Raw genomic sequence first — 19,131 nt, forward strand, 5'->3', positions numbered from 1 at the left:
TTCAGAAAAACAGTTTTAAAAAAATGAATTCAAATACCATCTCTGAAATAAATTATGCAGAAAAAATCAAAAAACATCTATGAAATAAAAAAAACGGACTAAAATAAATTACCGTATTTTCCGAATCATACAATTTATTTTTATATTAATTTATTTTCTGAATAATTAATTACCATATTTTCTATATAAACTATATATATATAAATATATATATAAGTAACAACAGAAAAATGGAGAACAACAGGCATCTGTTAACATAACCATTTTTCATATAACTTTAGTCTAAAAAAGACAACACACCAAGGTGTTGGCAGTCAGAGTAAAAAAAATTAAAATAAAATACATACTCCCATACCTAAATGTTCAAGTGACTCTCAAATGTAAAATATGATCCAAGACCAATTTTTACTTAATTTGTTGGAGAGCAGAAAGTTGACCCCTTGGATGGATTACTGCTGTCATGACATGTCATGTCTTTATGAGAGCAGAATAGGACAGACTATAAGGACAGGACAATGGCCCTGACCTTGTCCCACTTGTCACTTGAGGTCCAAGGGAACGTCCATTTTTCCTCCATCTCTTGTGAATTTGATAGTGAGAATTTACACTGGGATTCCGTCCTATATCACCAACGATCTTTTAAATCTAATCTAATCATGCCACACGATAAATTACATTCAGTAATTTCAGGTCTGCCAATAGAAAAAAAATCCAAATGCCAGTATCAATTTAAATATATAAATATTGTAAAACGCACTGATTATATATAATGTTTTGCATTAAACTTTTGAATCCTTTTACTACTTGTTTTCTTAACTCATTAGCTGCTCTAGAAAGTGATCGATTATATTTTCACAACCATTGATCATTCAATCGCTGTCAACCCTCCCATTCAAAATGAATTGGACTCTCACCATCAATAGCAGTTAATCCAAAATGTAAACCCATACATTTTAAACCCCCCATTATTATTTTTTTACCTGATTCCGATCCTCTAAAAAAACGATTTTCTGATCATAGACGCCCCTACTATAGACTATTTATACACGCATCCAAATATATGCTTTTTCCTCTTTTCGGACCGACGGGTAGTGTGGCATAAAGGAGGGAGAGAGCGAAGGAGGGGTTTAGTAAGAGCCACTTTCTTATGTTAAGCAGGCGTGCGTCTGTCCTCCATTGTGTGGCGTGAGGACTCTTTTCTCTGGCCAATTTGAGCACGCCTCAGTGGCCAGCATGGCTCGGCCCCCCTACCTGCCACCCCCACGACGCATTATACGGAGCAGGAACAAAAGCCAGAGAATGTTGCCTTGTTCCTCAGCGCGCCCCCCTCATTGCTCCACTCTAGACTCGGATCCCCTGGCCGACCTCCCGCTCCTTCACAGACTTAAAACGCGCACACACACACACATATAGCAAGGCCAGCCCACTCTGGGCCTCAGGCCGACTTGTCAGTCTAACGGAGCGCGACAGACGTCAATCCTTAATTAATCACGAATGCACGGCGGGGGCTCAAAACATTATTGAACGATATTGAAAACATTCTAATAAGCTTGTCGCACAGCCAAGGCGCAATAGAAACCGAGCCAGAAGGGCAACTACAAATGCATACACATACTTGTATCCAAAATATCCCGTTCTTTGTTTTGGGGCAGTGTGTGTGTGTGTGTGTGTGTATGTGGGGTGGGTGGGATTTAAGGGCGGGGGCTTCATTCATCTCCACCCTGCATCGTCTGGAAGGAGAACATCGGTTCAAATATGATGAAGGGTGTGACTAAAAGAAGACTGGAAGATGCCAAAACAGGGTAGAATTTTCTTGAATAAGTTGGTTGGCTGGCAATTATTTATTTATTGACATCAAAAGAAAAGTGAAAACCTTTTTACTATATAAATATAGTGTGTCAGCAAGCAATGTATTCAGACAGTCAAGCTGTCAGCACCAGAATCTTGAATTTAGTGCATAAAAAAAGGCACACCGACTTATTAGGCACCCTGTCCACTTTGGGGAAAATTTTTAGACTTTTAAATGCACCCTATGTGAGTGAATATGTGACATGTTGCATTTGTATGGTTTATTGTCAATTAATAAGGGGAATTGCAATTATGAATAAGGGGAGTAAGTGGCCGAGGTTGACAGGTATGACATTTGAAGTTTGATAGTGAACTGGCAAGCAGGTTTTAACGAAATGGTGTCAAGGTGGTGCTACCTGCTGGTCATACCTGATCATTACTAGTGAAGCCTGCGTGCATGACGTGGAAGAGGTGAATAAGGAAGTCAGTGTTGGGAAGAACATCCTGATGTCTGGTCATCATTTCGCAGATGAGTTTGTAGGCCTGAAGTTTTCCTGCTTTGTATTCTGCTGGTAGTGTAGTAGCCTGCGTGGATTATTAGAAGGAAATTGTATTAAAAAAACATTCTTAAGTCAAATAGTGCTGTTCTTATAGATCAGGGGTGTCAGACTCGGGTTGGTTCGCGGGCCGCGTTAACGTCAACTCGATTTCATGTGGGCCGGACCATTTCAGATATAATATTTAGATTTTTTTAAATAAATGGATTAAAAGAACTGGATTAAAAGCCCTGAATGTTCAGTTTTTTTTATAGATTTTAAACAATGTTTATTTTAGCTTTTTTTATATTTTAAGATTTTACAAAATGATTTTTGAACAAAAACACAAAAAATGTATTAAAAAATTACAATTATTGTTTTAACAGGGGGAAAATCAGGAAATTTAATATACATCTATACTCTTCATTTTAATTTGATCCTAAAACAGAAAGTCAGCACTCATGATTTACTTTCCTGGGCCACACAAAATGATGCGGCGGGCCAGATTTGGCCCCCGGGCCACCACTTTGACATGTGTTATAGATGATTTTTATATTTTATAGCTAAAGCAGTTGCTAGGGTTGCCAACTTACAAGAAAAAAAATGGACTGAGAGACTCACAAAAAGCTTGCGGTCGATCTAATTGCGTTACTACTAAGTATTTTTGTAGGAGTTTTGATCAATTATCGGGTAGAAAAGCCTTCAAGGAAGACGCTGAGGAATTGTTGATATTTTCCGATGCACTTTTCACATAGCGCTTCCAAAGAATTAATAACGTGGGGTGCTGTAGTTAGAAGTGACGTGGTGTTAGTACCCTGAATAGCCAGGAGGCCAGCATACGGAGGGGAGGAATGAAAGCAGGCTGTGGAGGAGAAGACTGGTTGTCCACACTGATAGCCAGGTTATCTCGGATCTGTATGAGAACATTAAAAATTGTCGTTTTTGGAAGAAATTATTGAGTTTTTCAGATGAAATACAATCCGAACCCACTTTACCTTGGCAAGTTTTTGCCAGAGATCGTACAGATAAGAAAAGACTTTTGCGTGGATTTTGGGGCATCTGATGTTGTTAACATCTCCAAGGATCCCCAAAATCCTCCTCCATAGGACGAAGGCGGAATCGGCGTGCCATCCTGACAGAGTCCCGCCTGCGATGATGCTGACGTCATCAGTCAGACACTCACTGCTGTCTGCGTGGTCAAAAAGGAGAGATAAAGTAGAAAATTGGCATTTTTTAAATAACACACCAACAAGATTTTGTCACCCAGATAAAGGATTAAATCAATAAATGCTGAGTTACATCCAGAAAAGTCATTTTAAACTTTGTATTTCACTCATTATAATACTGTCACCAGTTGATTGTACTAACTTGTAAACAAACAAAAATATTCAAATGTGAAACATGCAATAGGCTATTCAGTTCATCTGGATTTGTAGGACAACAGCGCTACGTAGTGGGAGACAGAGGAGTGACAGTGGCTGAGGAAGATGATGGGAAAAAAGAAATAATGTTAGAGTAAAAAAGGTAAAATGACAGTAGGGTATGCAGAATATTTACAATTAAATTAAAGAAATATTAATACTTTAAAGATGTTAAGGTACAGGAATGTGAATGGGGATTACAATGAAAATAACCAAATGTGAAACAAGCAATAGCCAAATGAGTTCTTCTGGATTTGGTAGGACGACAGCGCCACGTAGTGGGCGACAGAGGAGATACAGTGGGTGAGGAAGAAGATGGGAAAAAGAAATATGTTAAATGTAGCAAGACAGATAAAATGACAGGAGGTTATGCAGAATATTTACAATTAAATGAACAAAAGATTATTAGTTTAAACCTGTTGAGGAAGAGAAATGTGAATGAGGATTAAAGTACACAAAGAGACTAAAAATGGCAGGAGTGTGAATAACAGCTATGAAGTAGTACCCAAGTGGTGTGGCATGTGTAAGACAGACTGATGAATGTTGTCTTCCAGGGGGCAATCTTGCGGGCACTCGGCGTGCACCACAAGGGCTGGGGACACGGGGGGGTTCTGAGGATAGTGGTAGTAGTGGTGGTAGTGGTTGTGGAGGTGGTGGAGGTATTGGGGTGGGGGCGGAGAGTGGGGAGATAGAGCACAGTTGGGACCTATAAACAAAGGACAGGAGGAACAAAATTGGGTTTGGGGAAGGGAGCAGAATGAAAAAGACACAAATCTCATGATGATCACATACAAACAAAAACCACAAAACTGTACTGTACACGTGTAAGGCTCACGGACGAGAACGGCAGAATGACTTGCGTCGTTTTGTCATAGACTTAAAGTATGAGAGTACAAATTCCAAGTCTCGCAAAGCAGTTTAGAATCAGACTACATTGTACTTTATCAATCTTTATAAATGAATTATCTGCATTCATATCAAGGGTGTCAAACCCTAAGTCTGATTAGGGTTGTTCTGCCTGACAGGCCCTTTGTAGCTCGTCAAAGCTCACAAAACGGCGCCGTTATTGACAGGGAATTAGTCAAAAAGGGACCTTAAAATACCCCAAAACCAACAGGACGCAACCTCGAAAGGCCTAAAGATCAGCCTGGAAATTCCCCCAAAACCAAACTCCAGTAAGTTAACTTTTTGAGCCCAAAATAAACTGGTCAGGCATCCAAACTGAGTTTGCCAACCCCGAGTTAGCCCAAGAAAGCATCTGTGATTTAGTAACCTGCGAGAGCCTCGTGGTGACTGAGCAGCAGACTTCCCTGGCTCTGCGGGTCAGTGGTCACGTCCATGTGGGCCGACTGGGTGGACTGGTTGTCAGCGTCCTCGTCGAACGCTTGCCAGGTGACCTCGCTTTCGTTCAGGTAGCCATTTGACGTCTCGCTGCTAATACTTTCACCTGGGAACGGCACAAAGTTAAGTCGTAAGGAATTATGAAATCCATATGTCAGATAAGGACTGAATCGTGAACGTTATCCTTACTTTTCTCTCGTAGTTTGGCCCTGGCGAAGTAATGGTAGCTCTCGACGTTAGTTTCCGTCTCAACTGGACTGCTGCTTCGGCGGATCAGGATCTAAGAGGACAAGAAAATGAAGAAGGACAACGTTGTTAGGCAGTTATTTTGGATAGCGATGAGAAAATGCTACAGTACGAATTGCTTCCTTACAACTGGTGGTTCACTTGCTTCTCTTCTTTCAGATGTTCCGCTATCAGAACCACAAGAAGCAGGTGAGTGGTCTCTCTTTTGGGCTGGATGCAGAATTGAGAGAGAAGATGAAGAGGACTTAATATATGCTCACAATCTGGTATTTATGAGTGTTCCACTTTGTCTCGATGAATAACACGCATACGCTGAAAATTTTGGCTTTGCCGATTGGCTGGCCACTGATTCAGGGGGCCTGATGTTAGCTGGGATGGGCTCCAGCACCCCCCGGCGACCATTGTGTGGATAAGTGGTTCAGAAAATGAATGTTTGTGCAAAACAATTACAATTTAATATCTTATAAAGACATGCGTGTACCTTGTAACGTGTCAGAGAGTTGTTGTGTAATATCTGAGGTGCTGCTGCTCCGTGGGAGTGGGCTATCTCCGCCTCCTAGCTCCTCCCCACATTCTGACAGCTGACTCTCTTCTACATCTGGACAATTTTTGGGGGAAAAAACACAAAATGACCACCTGCATACAAATCCTGACAAGTAAAAGGATACGAGCAAAGTCGAAACATGCACGCATGCGGTGGGAATGCAGACAAAAGTCCAAGATTCTCTGTGGAAACACTCGGAAGGAGTAGGTCATGTGACAGAATAGAATTTATGATGAAGAAAGGACTGGATGATAAGATGGAGGTCACAAGCACACACGGAATTGTACATTGAGCTCTCAGAATGGACTTTACCTGAGAGCCTGTGAGAGCAAGCAGAGTTACCAGAAGAGATACCAGGCAAAAAAGAGCTCACAGTGTGGAGCAGCGTAGGAACGCTTTTAGCAGTGGGCAAAGCCTCGCATAGGTGAACACAGTTGCTGATGGACTGGCTTCGCTTAGCTTCCGTCACCGAAAGCGAGAAAAACAATGTGAAAAATTGGAAAGAATGAAGAGAACAAAGACAGGATTCAATAAGAGTTGAGTTCAGTGGGTTGAAAAAGAATGACCGTATTTTACGGACTAGAAGTGGTAGTTTTCACGTTTTTTTTACTCCGACAAGAGTAGTATGCTGTTTAAGATGCATCTTTCCTGGAAGCTACAGTTGATAAAAATAGCTTGATTTCATGAACCAGAGAATTTTGAAACACAAACTTGCAGCAAATTCACAATCACCCGGAAAAAGTACTGTATTTTCCGGACTATAACTTGCACTTTTATCCCAATTTTGGCTGGGCCTGCGAGTCACGTCTTATTTTTTGTTTTTAGGCTATAGTTAAAAAAACCTGTTAATATATTACATTAACTGATGCCCATTCTATCTGTTGTTCTCTGTTTTACTAACACTTTAACATATATCATGTTTTTTCTTTGTTTCTGACAAAATTATAAACCCCCCTAAAAAAATGGAACCTATACTCCAGTGTAACTTACAATTTTCCCCCTTTTCAATGTGCATTCTTTGGCTAGTGCGACTTATACTCCAAAAAATACGGTAATCACGATGACCTTTTTACCTTATTTGCAGTTAAATTATGCTATGGTCCTAATTAAGTACATTTAACTTGAGAAATATAACTAAATGAGAACTGTAGGTTTATTGCAGTCCAAATTTGCAACAATCTTAACAACCTATCGCTAATGTATCTTATAAGATTATAATTTAGATATAAAATGGTACAATCTAAACTGTGCTGCCATCTTGTTGACAAAGCGGTGAGAATCTACATAAGTGCAGCCAATTTTGGACATTGCCTATTGTACACTTTAATTATTCCTTTCAGCGGGAGATATTTTGTGTATTCTACAGCTCGGCACTGTTTGGCACAAATGCATATTAATGAGTATTAATTACACTCTTAACGAAACTATCAAAAAGTGCTCGGCAATGAATGCGTGGCCGTTCCTTGGAGGAGAGCCTTTGATGATGGCTGGAAGAGAAATCCAATTAGGCCAAAAGAAAGGGAAAGGGAATTTGAAGCGCTTGTTGTTTTTAATATGTTTTTATGTATATAACACACACACAAACACAACTGCACGCAAATTCTGGAATCCTTCAGGAACAAATGATGCTCCACGTTCGGCGAGCACGTCATTTCAGAGCATTAGGGTAATTGCGGAAAAGAAATGGGATTGTCTCGCTTTTATCTTTTCTATTGAGATTGGGTCCTGAGCACAAAAAAAAAAAATGGTGCATTTTAGCGAGTTACTCTTCTCATTTTATAATTAGCCTGCCACATCTCCATCAGATAAGGGCCATTGCTTCGTCTGGACTGAGTTGCTAACAATGGGCGTGCTAAGCCGGCCTTTGACATACTGTCAAGACGTGGAAATAGTCTCGGTGTGCAATGACATGTAAGGGGGACAATGGGAAGCCATCTGCCGGCTTTCCATCGTTAGATTTTGGCCTTTCAACGGCACCTGGCCTGTTGTATGTGTCCCCGTGTTAAAAAGATCTCAAATGCAGTCAATGCAGAAGCTGCGGGAAGCTTAGCCGTATCAGCTTCTTACACAAAGGCAGAGGATCAAGAAAATAGACACACAAAAGATCTATTACAGACTAAAACAATTTGGCCAGCAGACTTTGGCCTAGATACTAAAGTCGAAACAATAATACAGGGTGCCCTCAAGTGAAATTGAAGGCTTTTTAATACCTCTTTAAGACCACTTAGACCAGCATTAAACACCAAAATTATGGAAATGACCTCACCATAAAATCAGTGACTCCTGAATATTTGACAGAGCATTTCACGCGAAGCAGTGTAATTTAAAATGTAAGGAATTTAAAGCGCAGTTGAGGTGATCAGTTGAAAAAAAGAGAGTTTGTACCTTTGTAGTGTACTTATAGTACATGGATGTGCACAAGTACATTCTAAAGTGTATTCCTATCGGCTTTAAATGTATTGTCATTGACTTGAAAGTCAATTTAAGATCTTAATGACATGGGTTTTAATTCAATGCTTTTAAAGGACCTCGTAATAGTTCATTCTCATGGCATTTTTCATTTTTGCTTACAAAGACAAATTTGTCAAGACAAAAATGCACCTACCAGAAGCCTTCTGTCGGACAATACTTCGGGCTTTCTCCACACCAGGAGCGCCTGACGTGGTGGCGGAACGAATCCTCATTGGTTCCTGAACTCCGGCCCCGCCTGGTTCTCCTTGGTTCCTCCAACTTAGTGAGAAGGAACGTGCCACTGCGGCTGCTTTCTGGGAGTCCTGAATCACTCCTGATAAGAAGTATGTCAAAACTAAATTATATTGGTATTTGCTCATCTGGATTTTTGTTTAGGGGGGGGTTATATTTTTAAAATTCATTTTATAAGATTAAGTGGAAAATGCTATTCCATTTTCCCCTTTATCTCCTAAAATGAATTTGCTACTAAGATTGAAATAAAATATTGAGGATCTACTTGTGCATGTTGTACCCATAAATTTGCTGATTGATTTATTTCATTATATCACCCTTGGGGTGTGTGCATGTGTGCGTATGTGTGTATATATATGACCACCGACAGCCTGTTATGTTGTTAAATTATGTTAAAAGATGCCTATTTAGCCTGTTGTTCTCCATTTTACTATATTTACTTTAATCTATGTTTGTTCTTGGTTTCTGATCAAATATAATATTGCCCTCCAGCGCGATTTACAGTCTAAAAAATACAGTGTATATTTCCCCAATAAGGTATTGCAGTTTTACACGTGAATTGCATGAATACGATCCATTGATATAGCAAGGAAAAAGTGTCAACTTTTAATGTTCAGTCTTACTCACCCCGTGCTCTCTGCTTCTTCTCTTTCTGTTCGCTGAGTTTATCCAGGGGCAAGTTGGCCATGTCTAAGCCGTAAACGGAGCGGGCCAGCACAGCGGTCAAGGAGTCCATAATGCTGGCCCACTCGCTCACCAGCTCCTCCCAGTAGGTCAGAGAGGACAACACCGTAAGCAGCTCATCCCATAGCTCCCGAGAGACGTAAACACACAGGTTGGCTCGCACCCAGGCCACAATGATGGTCTGAAAAAAAAAAAAACCCAAAACAATATGAATACACGACTATAAGGCGCACTTAAAAGTCTTACATTTTCTCCAAAATAGACATGGGGCCTTATAATCCTGTGTGCTTTATATATGGAAAAAATAAAACGTGTCATTCATTGAGGGTGCGCCTTATAATGCGGTACGCCTTATAGTCGTGAAATTACGGTACTTTGCTTTGAAATATTTTTTTGTAATAAAAAAAAGTCAATTTTAAAAAGTAAAACGTATGACAAACCCGAAAAAGGATGGATGCCAGACTCCCGGCGAAGCTGTCTTTTCTTTGGTTCTCTGACGGCCTCTTCATCACTGCTTCAGTGACTCTTAATAATACCTGAAGCATCTGCTCCCTGCATACAACAAAATAGTCCAAAGAGTGGATAATGGAGGTGAAAAAAAGTTAACTAGGTAGAAAAAAACTGCACTGACCAGGTCTGTGTATCCATTGTGTGCTCCATGATCATATGTCGGTAGATGCTCAGGACACACTTGCACACTTCGACCTGATTCTCTAAAAGTTTGGGTACATCTTGGCATGGCTCAAGGAGGAACACATTGGAAGAGTTTGTCAGGAACACCTTCAATTTGAGAGATATTTGATTAAAGCGCTCAAGTGGGGTGGTTGCTGTGAGACGGATGCACCTGTAGTGTCGGCTGGATGCCCGCTTTGACGTCCCTGTTCTGCTCCTCGGTGAGAAAGCCCCGACTGATTGCGCTGCTGAAAGAGTAGGTCCTTCCCCAACTCGACGATCGCTTATGGCCATGAGTCTCAAGTATCTGAAAAGGACACAGCCACTCTGCTTCTTAAAAAATATCAATTTTCACACTGAGGATGACAGAATTGTACATTCTGCGAAAGAAACTTGCAAGATATTTTTTGAGTCAATCAAAATGTGCCCATTAATACCTGTTCTTGCATGTTATTATTCTCTACAATGTCTGTCTGTTCAGCGCTATCGTCCACTTCGTCTTCCAGGGCACTTTTGTCCGGTTCCGCCATGAAACTGGGTTTCTCCTGCAGTATCCACGTTCGGTAAACTTTGATCACTTTCCTGGTTGCCGATGCCTCGCAGGATGGTAACAGGAAAGCCTTAGAGAGGAAAACACAATTTGAACTGCCTTTTGTCAATGATAGAAGTCCGTTCATATTTTTGTGAATTTAAATTTGTTTATTGTTGGTAGACGTCCGGCCGAATTTAGGCGAGACCATCTGACCAAAATCCCTTATTCTGGACACTTTTCATCAGGGCCATGGTTGAGCAGCTCAGGCCAGCGGTCTGCCTTCATTTGTCATTTTAATACGTTATTTCTTCAGTTTTTCTGAGTGTGCGTAACATAACTTTAAGCTATAAGTTTACATGTGTGTCTGTACATTTACTCAGCTGCCACCCCATACATTCAGACCATGGTTGAGCAGCTCAGGCTAGCGGTGCGCCTTCATTTGTCATTTTAATACATTATTTCTTGAGTTTTTCTGAGTGTGCGTAACATAACTTTAAGTTATACGTTTACGTGTGTCTACGTACATTTACTCAGCTGCCACCCCATACATTCAGATACATATTTCATACAAAATTGGTATACCTTATTCAATTTTAAAGAGTTTAAGGGGGTAGTATCAAAGACCGTGGAACAAATTATGCTAAATAAATGTAAAATTGTCTCCACTTTTAAAAAGTCCTAGCAACAAAACTAGTTTTGGAACCAATTCATTTCTTCAGCAGAGGTACTGCTCTATCTTTGTAACCAACTGCCAGCAGAGGGCAATATAATCCATTAATGTCAGGGTCACTCACCTGGTGGAAGACTTCATTGACAAAATTCACATTGTCCCTGGTTGATAGTAAGATGGCATGCACCATTTCATAGACATATTGGTGTTCCTCTTCGATGCTACATAAACTGGAATCACTGGGTCGTCGATCTGAGAGTGTGCTGCTGTTGGAGTGACTCTTTTCAGGCTCCCCCGTGGGCCCATTTGTGTCCCCATCTGAGGTCCTCTCCTTTTCCTTCTCCTGGCCGCTACTGCCAGCAGTGACAGTCTGGACATTGATATTTAAGGGTATTAACGGCCAGTTTGAGCTGCAGTTTGAGGGCAGAGTTCTTACCTGGATGAGTTTGGGAAGGACTTCGGGGCCATTCTTTGTATTCTGCGCTGTTGCAGCGCTGCTTATATACTTCTTCTTGAGGAAGAAAGTGACCAGCCAGGTAATGAAAGCCACACGGGGTGCCAGGTATTGGTCCCTAGTGCAGAAGGTGCTCTCGTTGTTCCTCGTCACTGGCACGTACAAGGGTTTTGGTCTATGGTGTGGTAGGTCTAATAGCAAGGAAAAAATAGGAAATAAAAATGGAAAAAGACAAAACAATAAGAGGGGAGAAAGAGAACGGAGGAGGAGGAATAATGCATTTAGAATACCACCTTACCTAATAAAGGCTTGTAGAGATTTGTGAGTTTGGTGAAAGAGGGGAATAAATGTGGTAGGTAGTACTTTTTGAACAGGCTGAAGAGAAACCTGAAGCCTGTCTCCTGGTATTCTTTGTTCCTCCATTCTAAACTGGATGCCTGGCAGGTAGACAGAACAAAGACTGACAAGGTCAGGCTACAGGGAGTGGTGTTGGATGCACAATCATTCAATACGTGACAATTTGTTTGCCAAACGAAAGATTGAAGGTATTGTTCCTCGAAAAAGCATGTAAATGGGAAATCATGTTTGGTTGAAGCAAAAAAAAAACATGACCCTGGAAATCTCATTGATGAAATGATCACAGTTTAAATACAAAACCAATACAGATTGATTTTTCATTTTTAATTAGCATGCATTTGTAGAAATGCTCATGATGAAAACATTTTTTAAGAACGAGCATCCAAATAACTTTTGTAACAATGAATAGGTTGATTCCTTCAATATCACCGTATCTTTCTGACTATAAGTCGCACCCGAGTATAAATCGCACCGGCCAAAGAATACACAATGAAGTGGAGAACAAAAAAATGTCAGTGGCACTAGAATAGAAGTTTCATTTTTCCATTTGATCAGAAACCAAGAACATAGGTTCAAGTGCCAGTAGTAAAATGAAACAAAAACAGGTTAAATAGGGTCAACCAAAGTATGAAAAAAGTGCGATTTATAGTCTGGAAAATACGGTAATCTCGATAATAGCCAAAATGGATCCACTGTGGGTGAGAGGCGGGCAAGTACAATCCGAAAACTAATTTCCCTTGCAACAGTGTCATCTACCTGTGTAACCATGAACTTGAGAAGAGTTTCGAGGATGAAACAAGTCTGGTCATCTGCTACCTTCTCGCCTACCACAGCTGGAACGAGCGGGGTTATCTCTTCAGGCACCACCTTAGCTGTTCACATATTTATTCATGATCACAAAAGATTCCCATCGTGGCGGGTCTAGTTTAAAAAGTATTGAGTTTTTAACTTGCTCACCGTCAAGTGGGTTGGAGAAAGGATTGTAAATGATTGTGTCGAGGGTGCAAGGTCCCCTGGACGAGAGCACCGCGGGAAAACCTGGCACTAAACAGGCGTATATAAGGAACTGCTCTTCAGCGCAATTGTCCCTCAAGGCTTGCAGCCACAGCAGGAAGAGACGGATCCCCTCACATCGGATCTAGATTAAGCAAAGGATCAAATATTCAGCTATGCATTTTTTTAAAGTGTGTGAGCATGGCTATAGAGCAAGGGTGTCAGACTCGGGTTGGTTCGCGGGCCGCTTTAACGTCAACTTGATTTCACGTGGGCCGGACCATTTTTGATATAATATTTAGATTTTTTTTTTAAATAAATTGATTAAAAGAGCTGTATTAAAAGCCCTGAATATTCAGTTTTGTATAGATCTAAAACAATGTTTATTTTAGCTTTTTTAAAATATATTTTTAGATTTTACAAAATGATTTTTGAACTAAAAACACAGAAAAAAATGATTAAAAAATTACAATTATTGATTTAAAAGGGAGAAAATCAGGAAATTTTATATACATCTATACTCCATTTTAATTTGATCCTAAAACAGAAAGTCGGCACTCATGATTTACTTTCCAGGGCCACACAAAATGATGCGGCGGGCCAGATTTGGCCCCCGGGCCCCCACTTTGACACATGTGCTATAGAGAACATGAGGCTGTGGATCTCATCCTATTGTTACAATCTGGCATCAGTAGGTTAATAGCTTAGCATGTATTACTTATCTTTATATATTGCAAAAAAAGACAGCTGTTACCTTGAAGGAATTTCCAGTGTGTAAAATCTTTTTCAGAATAGAGCCTGAAAAGAAAAGAAAGCAAGAAATTGCTATTTTGGGAGAAAATAGGGAATATAAATGTACTGTATAACACACAATTACAGTCGAGAGAACATGTTTCACACATGATTTGTCAAAAGAAATGAGTGGTGCTTACCTATGCTGTGAAACTGCCACCGGTTGTAGATTTTCTCTGGCAGAAATTGTAGAATTTTCTGTTTAAAAGAAATAATATAAAGTCAGTCGTTGGCTAAATACATTTTTTTTCAGAGTATAACTCGCACTAGTCAAAGAATACACAAAAAAAGAGGAAAAATGAAATAAGTCAAAATTGAGTAATGAAAAAAAAAAAAAGATTTATAGTCCAGAAAATACAGTAAGACAAAAAAAAAAAGAAGAATAAACCTGAGCTCAAATGTCAGTTAACATGAAAATAGTTGCTCTAAAACAAAAATGAGTAAACAAAATTACGACAATCAATACAGGATATGACAGGCGATCAAATCCAAACTTGAAGAACTAATAAACAACTTAAAATATAGAAAAAAAATAGATGGCATGACCAGAGTGTTTAGAGTGACTCGTCAACAACTTCCTTTTCGCATTCTTGTCCCCTGGACTAAATCCCTTTCATTACCGGCGATAATAAAGATGCTAAAAAAACGTGTATCTGCACCTCACTATTGATCCTATGCAGGATTATAGCAACTCTGGAAAGATCTATTTCAGCCTCAGTCTGTCTCCTTGGGGTGGCGGGCAAATTATCCTAGGCAGTAACACAGCAGGGTGCCGTGGTTAAGCCTTGACCAACGTGGATGTATGGGCACGCGCTCGTGCACACAATAGCACCATCTTTCTCTCACTTACAGGAAAAGAGGGTGGGAAGGAGATAGAGAAGCTCACTCCAAAAGACTCCCCACAGAGCCAGAATGGCGGTCCTAACAATGAGGAATTTAGGGGCTGATTCCAGGCGAAGGCTGACTGAAGGTTGGCGGAGTTTACTGTAATCTGCAGTTATACGCCAGCATAAAGATGGGAGCATTACGGCGCCGCGACGACTGCCTAAGCGCATCTACATGATCCGCGCTTAGGTTTCAGGCTGCGGGGCCCGAACATGGTGCGGAATACGGCGCTCCCAATGGTGGTTTGTTTGGGATTTTAGTTAAACATGGGCTCACAGGCGCTAATTCTCATTAAGAATCCTTTGAAAAGCAAGCGTCTCAACAAAGGGAATAACAATGGTAAATACTACAACCTTGCATCACCCCAAACACTGTGTAAAAATATATTTTTTTCAAATTGGAGTAAGTGCATTGGGACTTTGTTAGTTTAAAATAAGATTTCACTTTAATGACTTTCTGGTCCAAGGATAACAATCTTAAAGAATATGAAAAGTAGAACAGGGGATATAAACTAGCTTTTGCCGTTCTTTTGGAAAATTGATGTGAAGTTGATGTATCATTTTCGTATTTTATCATTCTAAAGAAAGTAACAGTTTTGCGTGCGGCCATGTCAATAATTATTTAAAAAATTTTTTTTTAAATTTTCTCGTTACAAGACATTGAAAAGAAATTTCATTTTTAATTTTTTAAACTTTTGTCTTTTTCCCCGTGGAAAATATTTGAAATCTTTTACCAGAAATTCAATTGAATGATTCAATGGGCACATTTACTCAGAAACAAAATGTTTTAGTAGTTTGAATATGGATTATTTTATGTTTGATGAGTGGAATTTTGGACATTTATTCTCAAAGTAAATGATCCCATCTATCCCTTAAAATAAGGTCAGAAGCGTTAAATGGAGAACTAGAATGATCAGAACAGTGTGTTTTTACTTCTAACCAATAGATGGCAGAAACATAATAAAATTCAACTCCTGCCTATCAAAGTTTAATTGCGCCTCCACTTGTGCATACCAAATCATCACATTGTAATCTCTATCATCCTAACAATGGCACCCAATCTCAATCTCAACGAGGAGTTTAGAAGAACTGACGAGGGGAAATTCAGAATGCTGAGTCAAATCTGGAAGGGTCACGGTAAGGTTATATCCTGTAGAAAAGAAAAAAAATCCAGGGAAATGGATATGGCCCAAACATCCGTCATTGTGCAAGATTTATGTGCTCCACGTTCATAGTGGCGCAGGCTTGAGCTGCTTTTACGTAGTCAGCAGAAAAGGTCATGAACAGGCATATGGGAGTGTAAACATGCTGGAGACCCACGTGCTTGGAGACTTGGATTTATTTTTTATGACAGACGTTCAGTCTGGTCTTGTGACAGGAAAACAGCTGATCACAAAGTTTAAAATATCAACAGGATGCTGAGATTTTTTTCAGATTCTGCAAATCAATGTCTGCTTACATCATTATTGTTAAAATTAAATTTATACAAAAGTGAAATGTATTTTTTTTAAATGATACAATTATTTTTTTAAATGATACAATTATTTTTTAAATGATAAAAATAATTTAAATGATAAAATTATTTTTTTCAAATGATAAAATTGTTTTTTAAATGATAAAATTATTTTTTAAATGATACAATTCTTTTTTTAAATGATAAAATTTTTTTTTTCAAATGATAAAATTGTTTTTTTAATGATAAAATTATTTTTTAAAATGATAAAAGTATTCATAACGTTGATGATAAGCGGTTCAGAAAATGAATGAATATTTATGGTGGCGGGACAGTGTGGAGTGGTTAAAACATCTGCCACACAGTTCTGGGATCGAGTGTTTGATTCCCGGCGAGCGCTGACCTTCCCGTGTGGAGTTTGCATGTTCACCCCATGCCTACGTGGGTTTTCTCCCAGTACTCCAGTTTTCTCCCACACCCCAAAAACATGGTTGACCGCTGTGCATCAGGGGTGTGAAGCTCAGTTTTGTTCGTGGGTCACATGCAGGGTTCAGGACCAAACTTTGCTTTTATTTTTTTTACATTAGACCATTTTAGTCTCTTATCTCTCTGCTAGACTAAAAAGCACGTTAGCACAGATAGGAGCTAAAAAAGGACAAATGAGGGTTAAGCGCCATTCAATATTAGTTCTGTTTGAAAAAAATGACCTCATACATATGCATGAGGTAAAAAATCAACGGTTTCATTAGAGGTCAAATTTGCCTGCGTTCGTGCTGATAGTCAAAGAGATGATCTTGTTGCAACAGTAAGAACATTAAAGGACAATTTGGAAAGTTTGAGAAGGCTTTTGAAAAGTCCAAATGTCATTCAAATAGGTCAAAGTAATGTATTTGTTGTTTTAATTAGAATAGATGAACAGTATAACCTATTCCTACCCCTGCAGAGGGCATTTTTGTAGGAAAAGTGTTTTGTCATACAATTATTGCGCAATGGAAGAGTAATCTTTTCTCTTTTTTTCCTCGAATTGAACCCAGTGGATTTTAGAACAAAGTGGCTAATTTATGTTTTTTTCTGCTTTAATGTTGGTGCTAAAAAAAATATAATAAAAAAACATTCTGTCCATTTATTTTGCTCTGGCTGTCTTAAGGACGTTTGTCTTAAATCTCTGCATACATTGATAACCATCTGATAAAGATGCAATTGCATTTAAGGATCAATTAGGGGGAAAATTATAATCGATTCATAGCGTTTTCAACAATATATTGCACGACAAAACCTCCACGTGGAATTGAGAGCATTCTGTCTCTCCCGATAACGTTGAGTGGACAACCCATAATGTACTGTAGGAAACTATACAATGCAACTCCATCTGATATTGTGCAACCCGTATAGCAAATGCAACTGGAGAGTCAAGTATTTGTACTGGACACTGAAGCTGTCTATGCAGTGGAAGAGAAACAAGTTGGAGGACTTTAACCTGCATAGGCAACACTAAACTGCTCCGTAAAGGAGGGGGAAGGGCATTTACAGCTCGAAAATGATTGAACGAGCTCCCTCTTTCATCTACATCTTTTTTTAACTGCTTCAGACTCCTTGATATATAACATTGAGGAGGCACGACTTAAAGCCTAGTGCCGTAACCTGTATGTTTTCCATTTTAGCAACTACCAATACCATCCTGCCTTTAATATGCGCATTTCCTGGATCCCAGAATGCATTAGACAACAATTGAGACAAATTTCATGGACACCCTTTTTTCCCACAAAGGTTTTGAAATGATGGGTTAAGGCTGCTTACTTCAAAAATAAAGAGGATAGAGTCCAGCTCCTCCCTTTGAGACTTGATACCTGAAAACAAACAAAAACAAAGCACTTCAGCTTCAACATGATTGGGCGGGGTGGATATCCCTGTGAGTACTAGTGAAAATCAGGAAGTGTAAGGGTATGCTTTTGAACAATTTTACATATTTATAGCATAATTCTGAAAAGTCACTGGGAGGGAAGTAAGAGAGGGAAATCTTTTGTGTCACATTGTGTGCTAATACAGACGGGAGGATAGTTAATTATTGAACGTCAGCGGTCGAGTGAGGAAAAAATGGCTGAGCCTACCTTTTTGTTTTAAGTTGCTTTCCAGTGTAATGAAATTTTCATAGAAGATAAAATAAATCTGTGAACAATTGCTCTCGAAGAATGGCTTCAGCTCGCTCTTGTCAATAATATCTGTAAAAGAAAAAAAGTACCATACCTCCTCAATGCAATGCAATAAAAACAGGGCTGTCACGAAAATTTGGACAATTTTCCATAGTTTTTTGTATATACCTTATTTTTTATGGCTTACAAATGACCGTTTTTTTTTTTTTTTAATCATGGCTTACCGGATAAACATTGCCTTAAAATGATATAAAAAAAAATTCAGTAGAAACTTGGGACTCAACCACACTGCAGTTATACAAATTACATATATTGAGACACGTGAATATTATATCAATAAATAACATTGGGAAAACTATGAAATATGAACCACAATTTTTAGTGTATGTACTGTGCTAAGCTTTTAACCAGTGATCCCTAATGTTATACCTAGTCAGAAAAAGATAGTGTTTCTGATAAGATAATTCTTTCTTGATCGAATGATTGCCGGCAGCCCAATAAAAATGGATTGGACGTCTAACACCATCACTGGCAGCCTAGGAGTTAAAAATAAATAAATAAATTTAAAAAATCCAATCCTTTTGACCTGATTCCAATCCTCTAGAAATGCCATGATCAGACCCCATTTCTGATCACATAATAATCGCATCTGGGACATATTTAATGACAACATTTGTAAATAACTAACCCTTTAAGGAATAATTAGTGCATCTTTCTGCTGCACTAAGTGCCTCTGAACTGAATACTCTAGAGAAGAATGAATAAATGAGCCTTAGAAGTGTGCACACTGGGCTTGTTTGTAGAAAGGGTGAAGGTCACTTACTCCAGGGTGCTGAAAAAGTCAACCGTCTATTTACACAATAGTCAAGACTTCATATATCTACATTTGACTTCATTTGCACATACAAACA

General features: G+C 39.2%; 1 protein-coding gene across 7 annotated transcripts in view; it reads right to left on the reverse strand.

Moving 5' to 3' along the window:
- The window catches only part of ralgapa2 (Ral GTPase activating protein catalytic subunit alpha 2), a 188,374-nt gene that overhangs the window by 50,758 nt on the left and 118,485 nt on the right, over nt 1–19,131 (reverse strand). For 5 of the 7 annotated variants that reach the window (XM_077620361.1, XM_077620364.1, XM_077620362.1 and 2 more), the window contains 24 exons: nt 18,179–18,289; nt 17,868–17,917; nt 13,874–13,931; nt 13,696–13,739; nt 12,906–13,086; nt 12,705–12,820; nt 11,890–12,028; nt 11,574–11,782; nt 11,262–11,507; nt 10,373–10,555; nt 10,108–10,242; nt 9,895–10,043; nt 9,704–9,815; nt 9,207–9,444; nt 8,482–8,661; nt 6,189–6,335; nt 5,814–5,930; nt 5,460–5,542; nt 5,276–5,366; nt 5,019–5,192; nt 4,251–4,451; nt 3,320–3,513; nt 3,139–3,237; nt 2,218–2,373 (listed from right to left, as the gene is read on the reverse strand). In XM_077620361.1, the coding sequence (XP_077476487.1) occupies nt 2,218–2,373; nt 3,139–3,237; nt 3,320–3,513; nt 4,251–4,451; nt 5,019–5,192; nt 5,276–5,366; nt 5,460–5,542; nt 5,814–5,930; nt 6,189–6,335; nt 8,482–8,661; nt 9,207–9,444; nt 9,704–9,815; nt 9,895–10,043; nt 10,108–10,242; nt 10,373–10,555; nt 11,262–11,507; nt 11,574–11,782; nt 11,890–12,028; nt 12,705–12,820; nt 12,906–13,086; nt 13,696–13,739; nt 13,874–13,931; nt 17,868–17,917; nt 18,179–18,289 (3,413 nt within the window). The remainder of the gene's footprint in view (nt 1–2,217; nt 2,374–3,138; nt 3,238–3,319; nt 3,514–4,250; nt 4,452–5,018; nt 5,193–5,275; nt 5,367–5,459; nt 5,543–5,813; nt 5,931–6,188; nt 6,336–8,481; nt 8,662–9,206; nt 9,445–9,703; nt 9,816–9,894; nt 10,044–10,107; nt 10,243–10,372; nt 10,556–11,261; nt 11,508–11,573; nt 11,783–11,889; nt 12,029–12,704; nt 12,821–12,905; nt 13,087–13,695; nt 13,740–13,873; nt 13,932–17,867; nt 17,918–18,178; nt 18,290–19,131) is intronic. The other 2 variants (XM_077620367.1, XM_077620368.1) reach the window with 2 other exon arrangements.

Source organism: Stigmatopora argus, chromosome 15 (assembly GCF_051989625.1).
Source record: "Stigmatopora argus isolate UIUO_Sarg chromosome 15, RoL_Sarg_1.0, whole genome shotgun sequence".
Taxonomy (NCBI): Eukaryota; Metazoa; Chordata; class Actinopteri; order Syngnathiformes; family Syngnathidae; genus Stigmatopora; species Stigmatopora argus.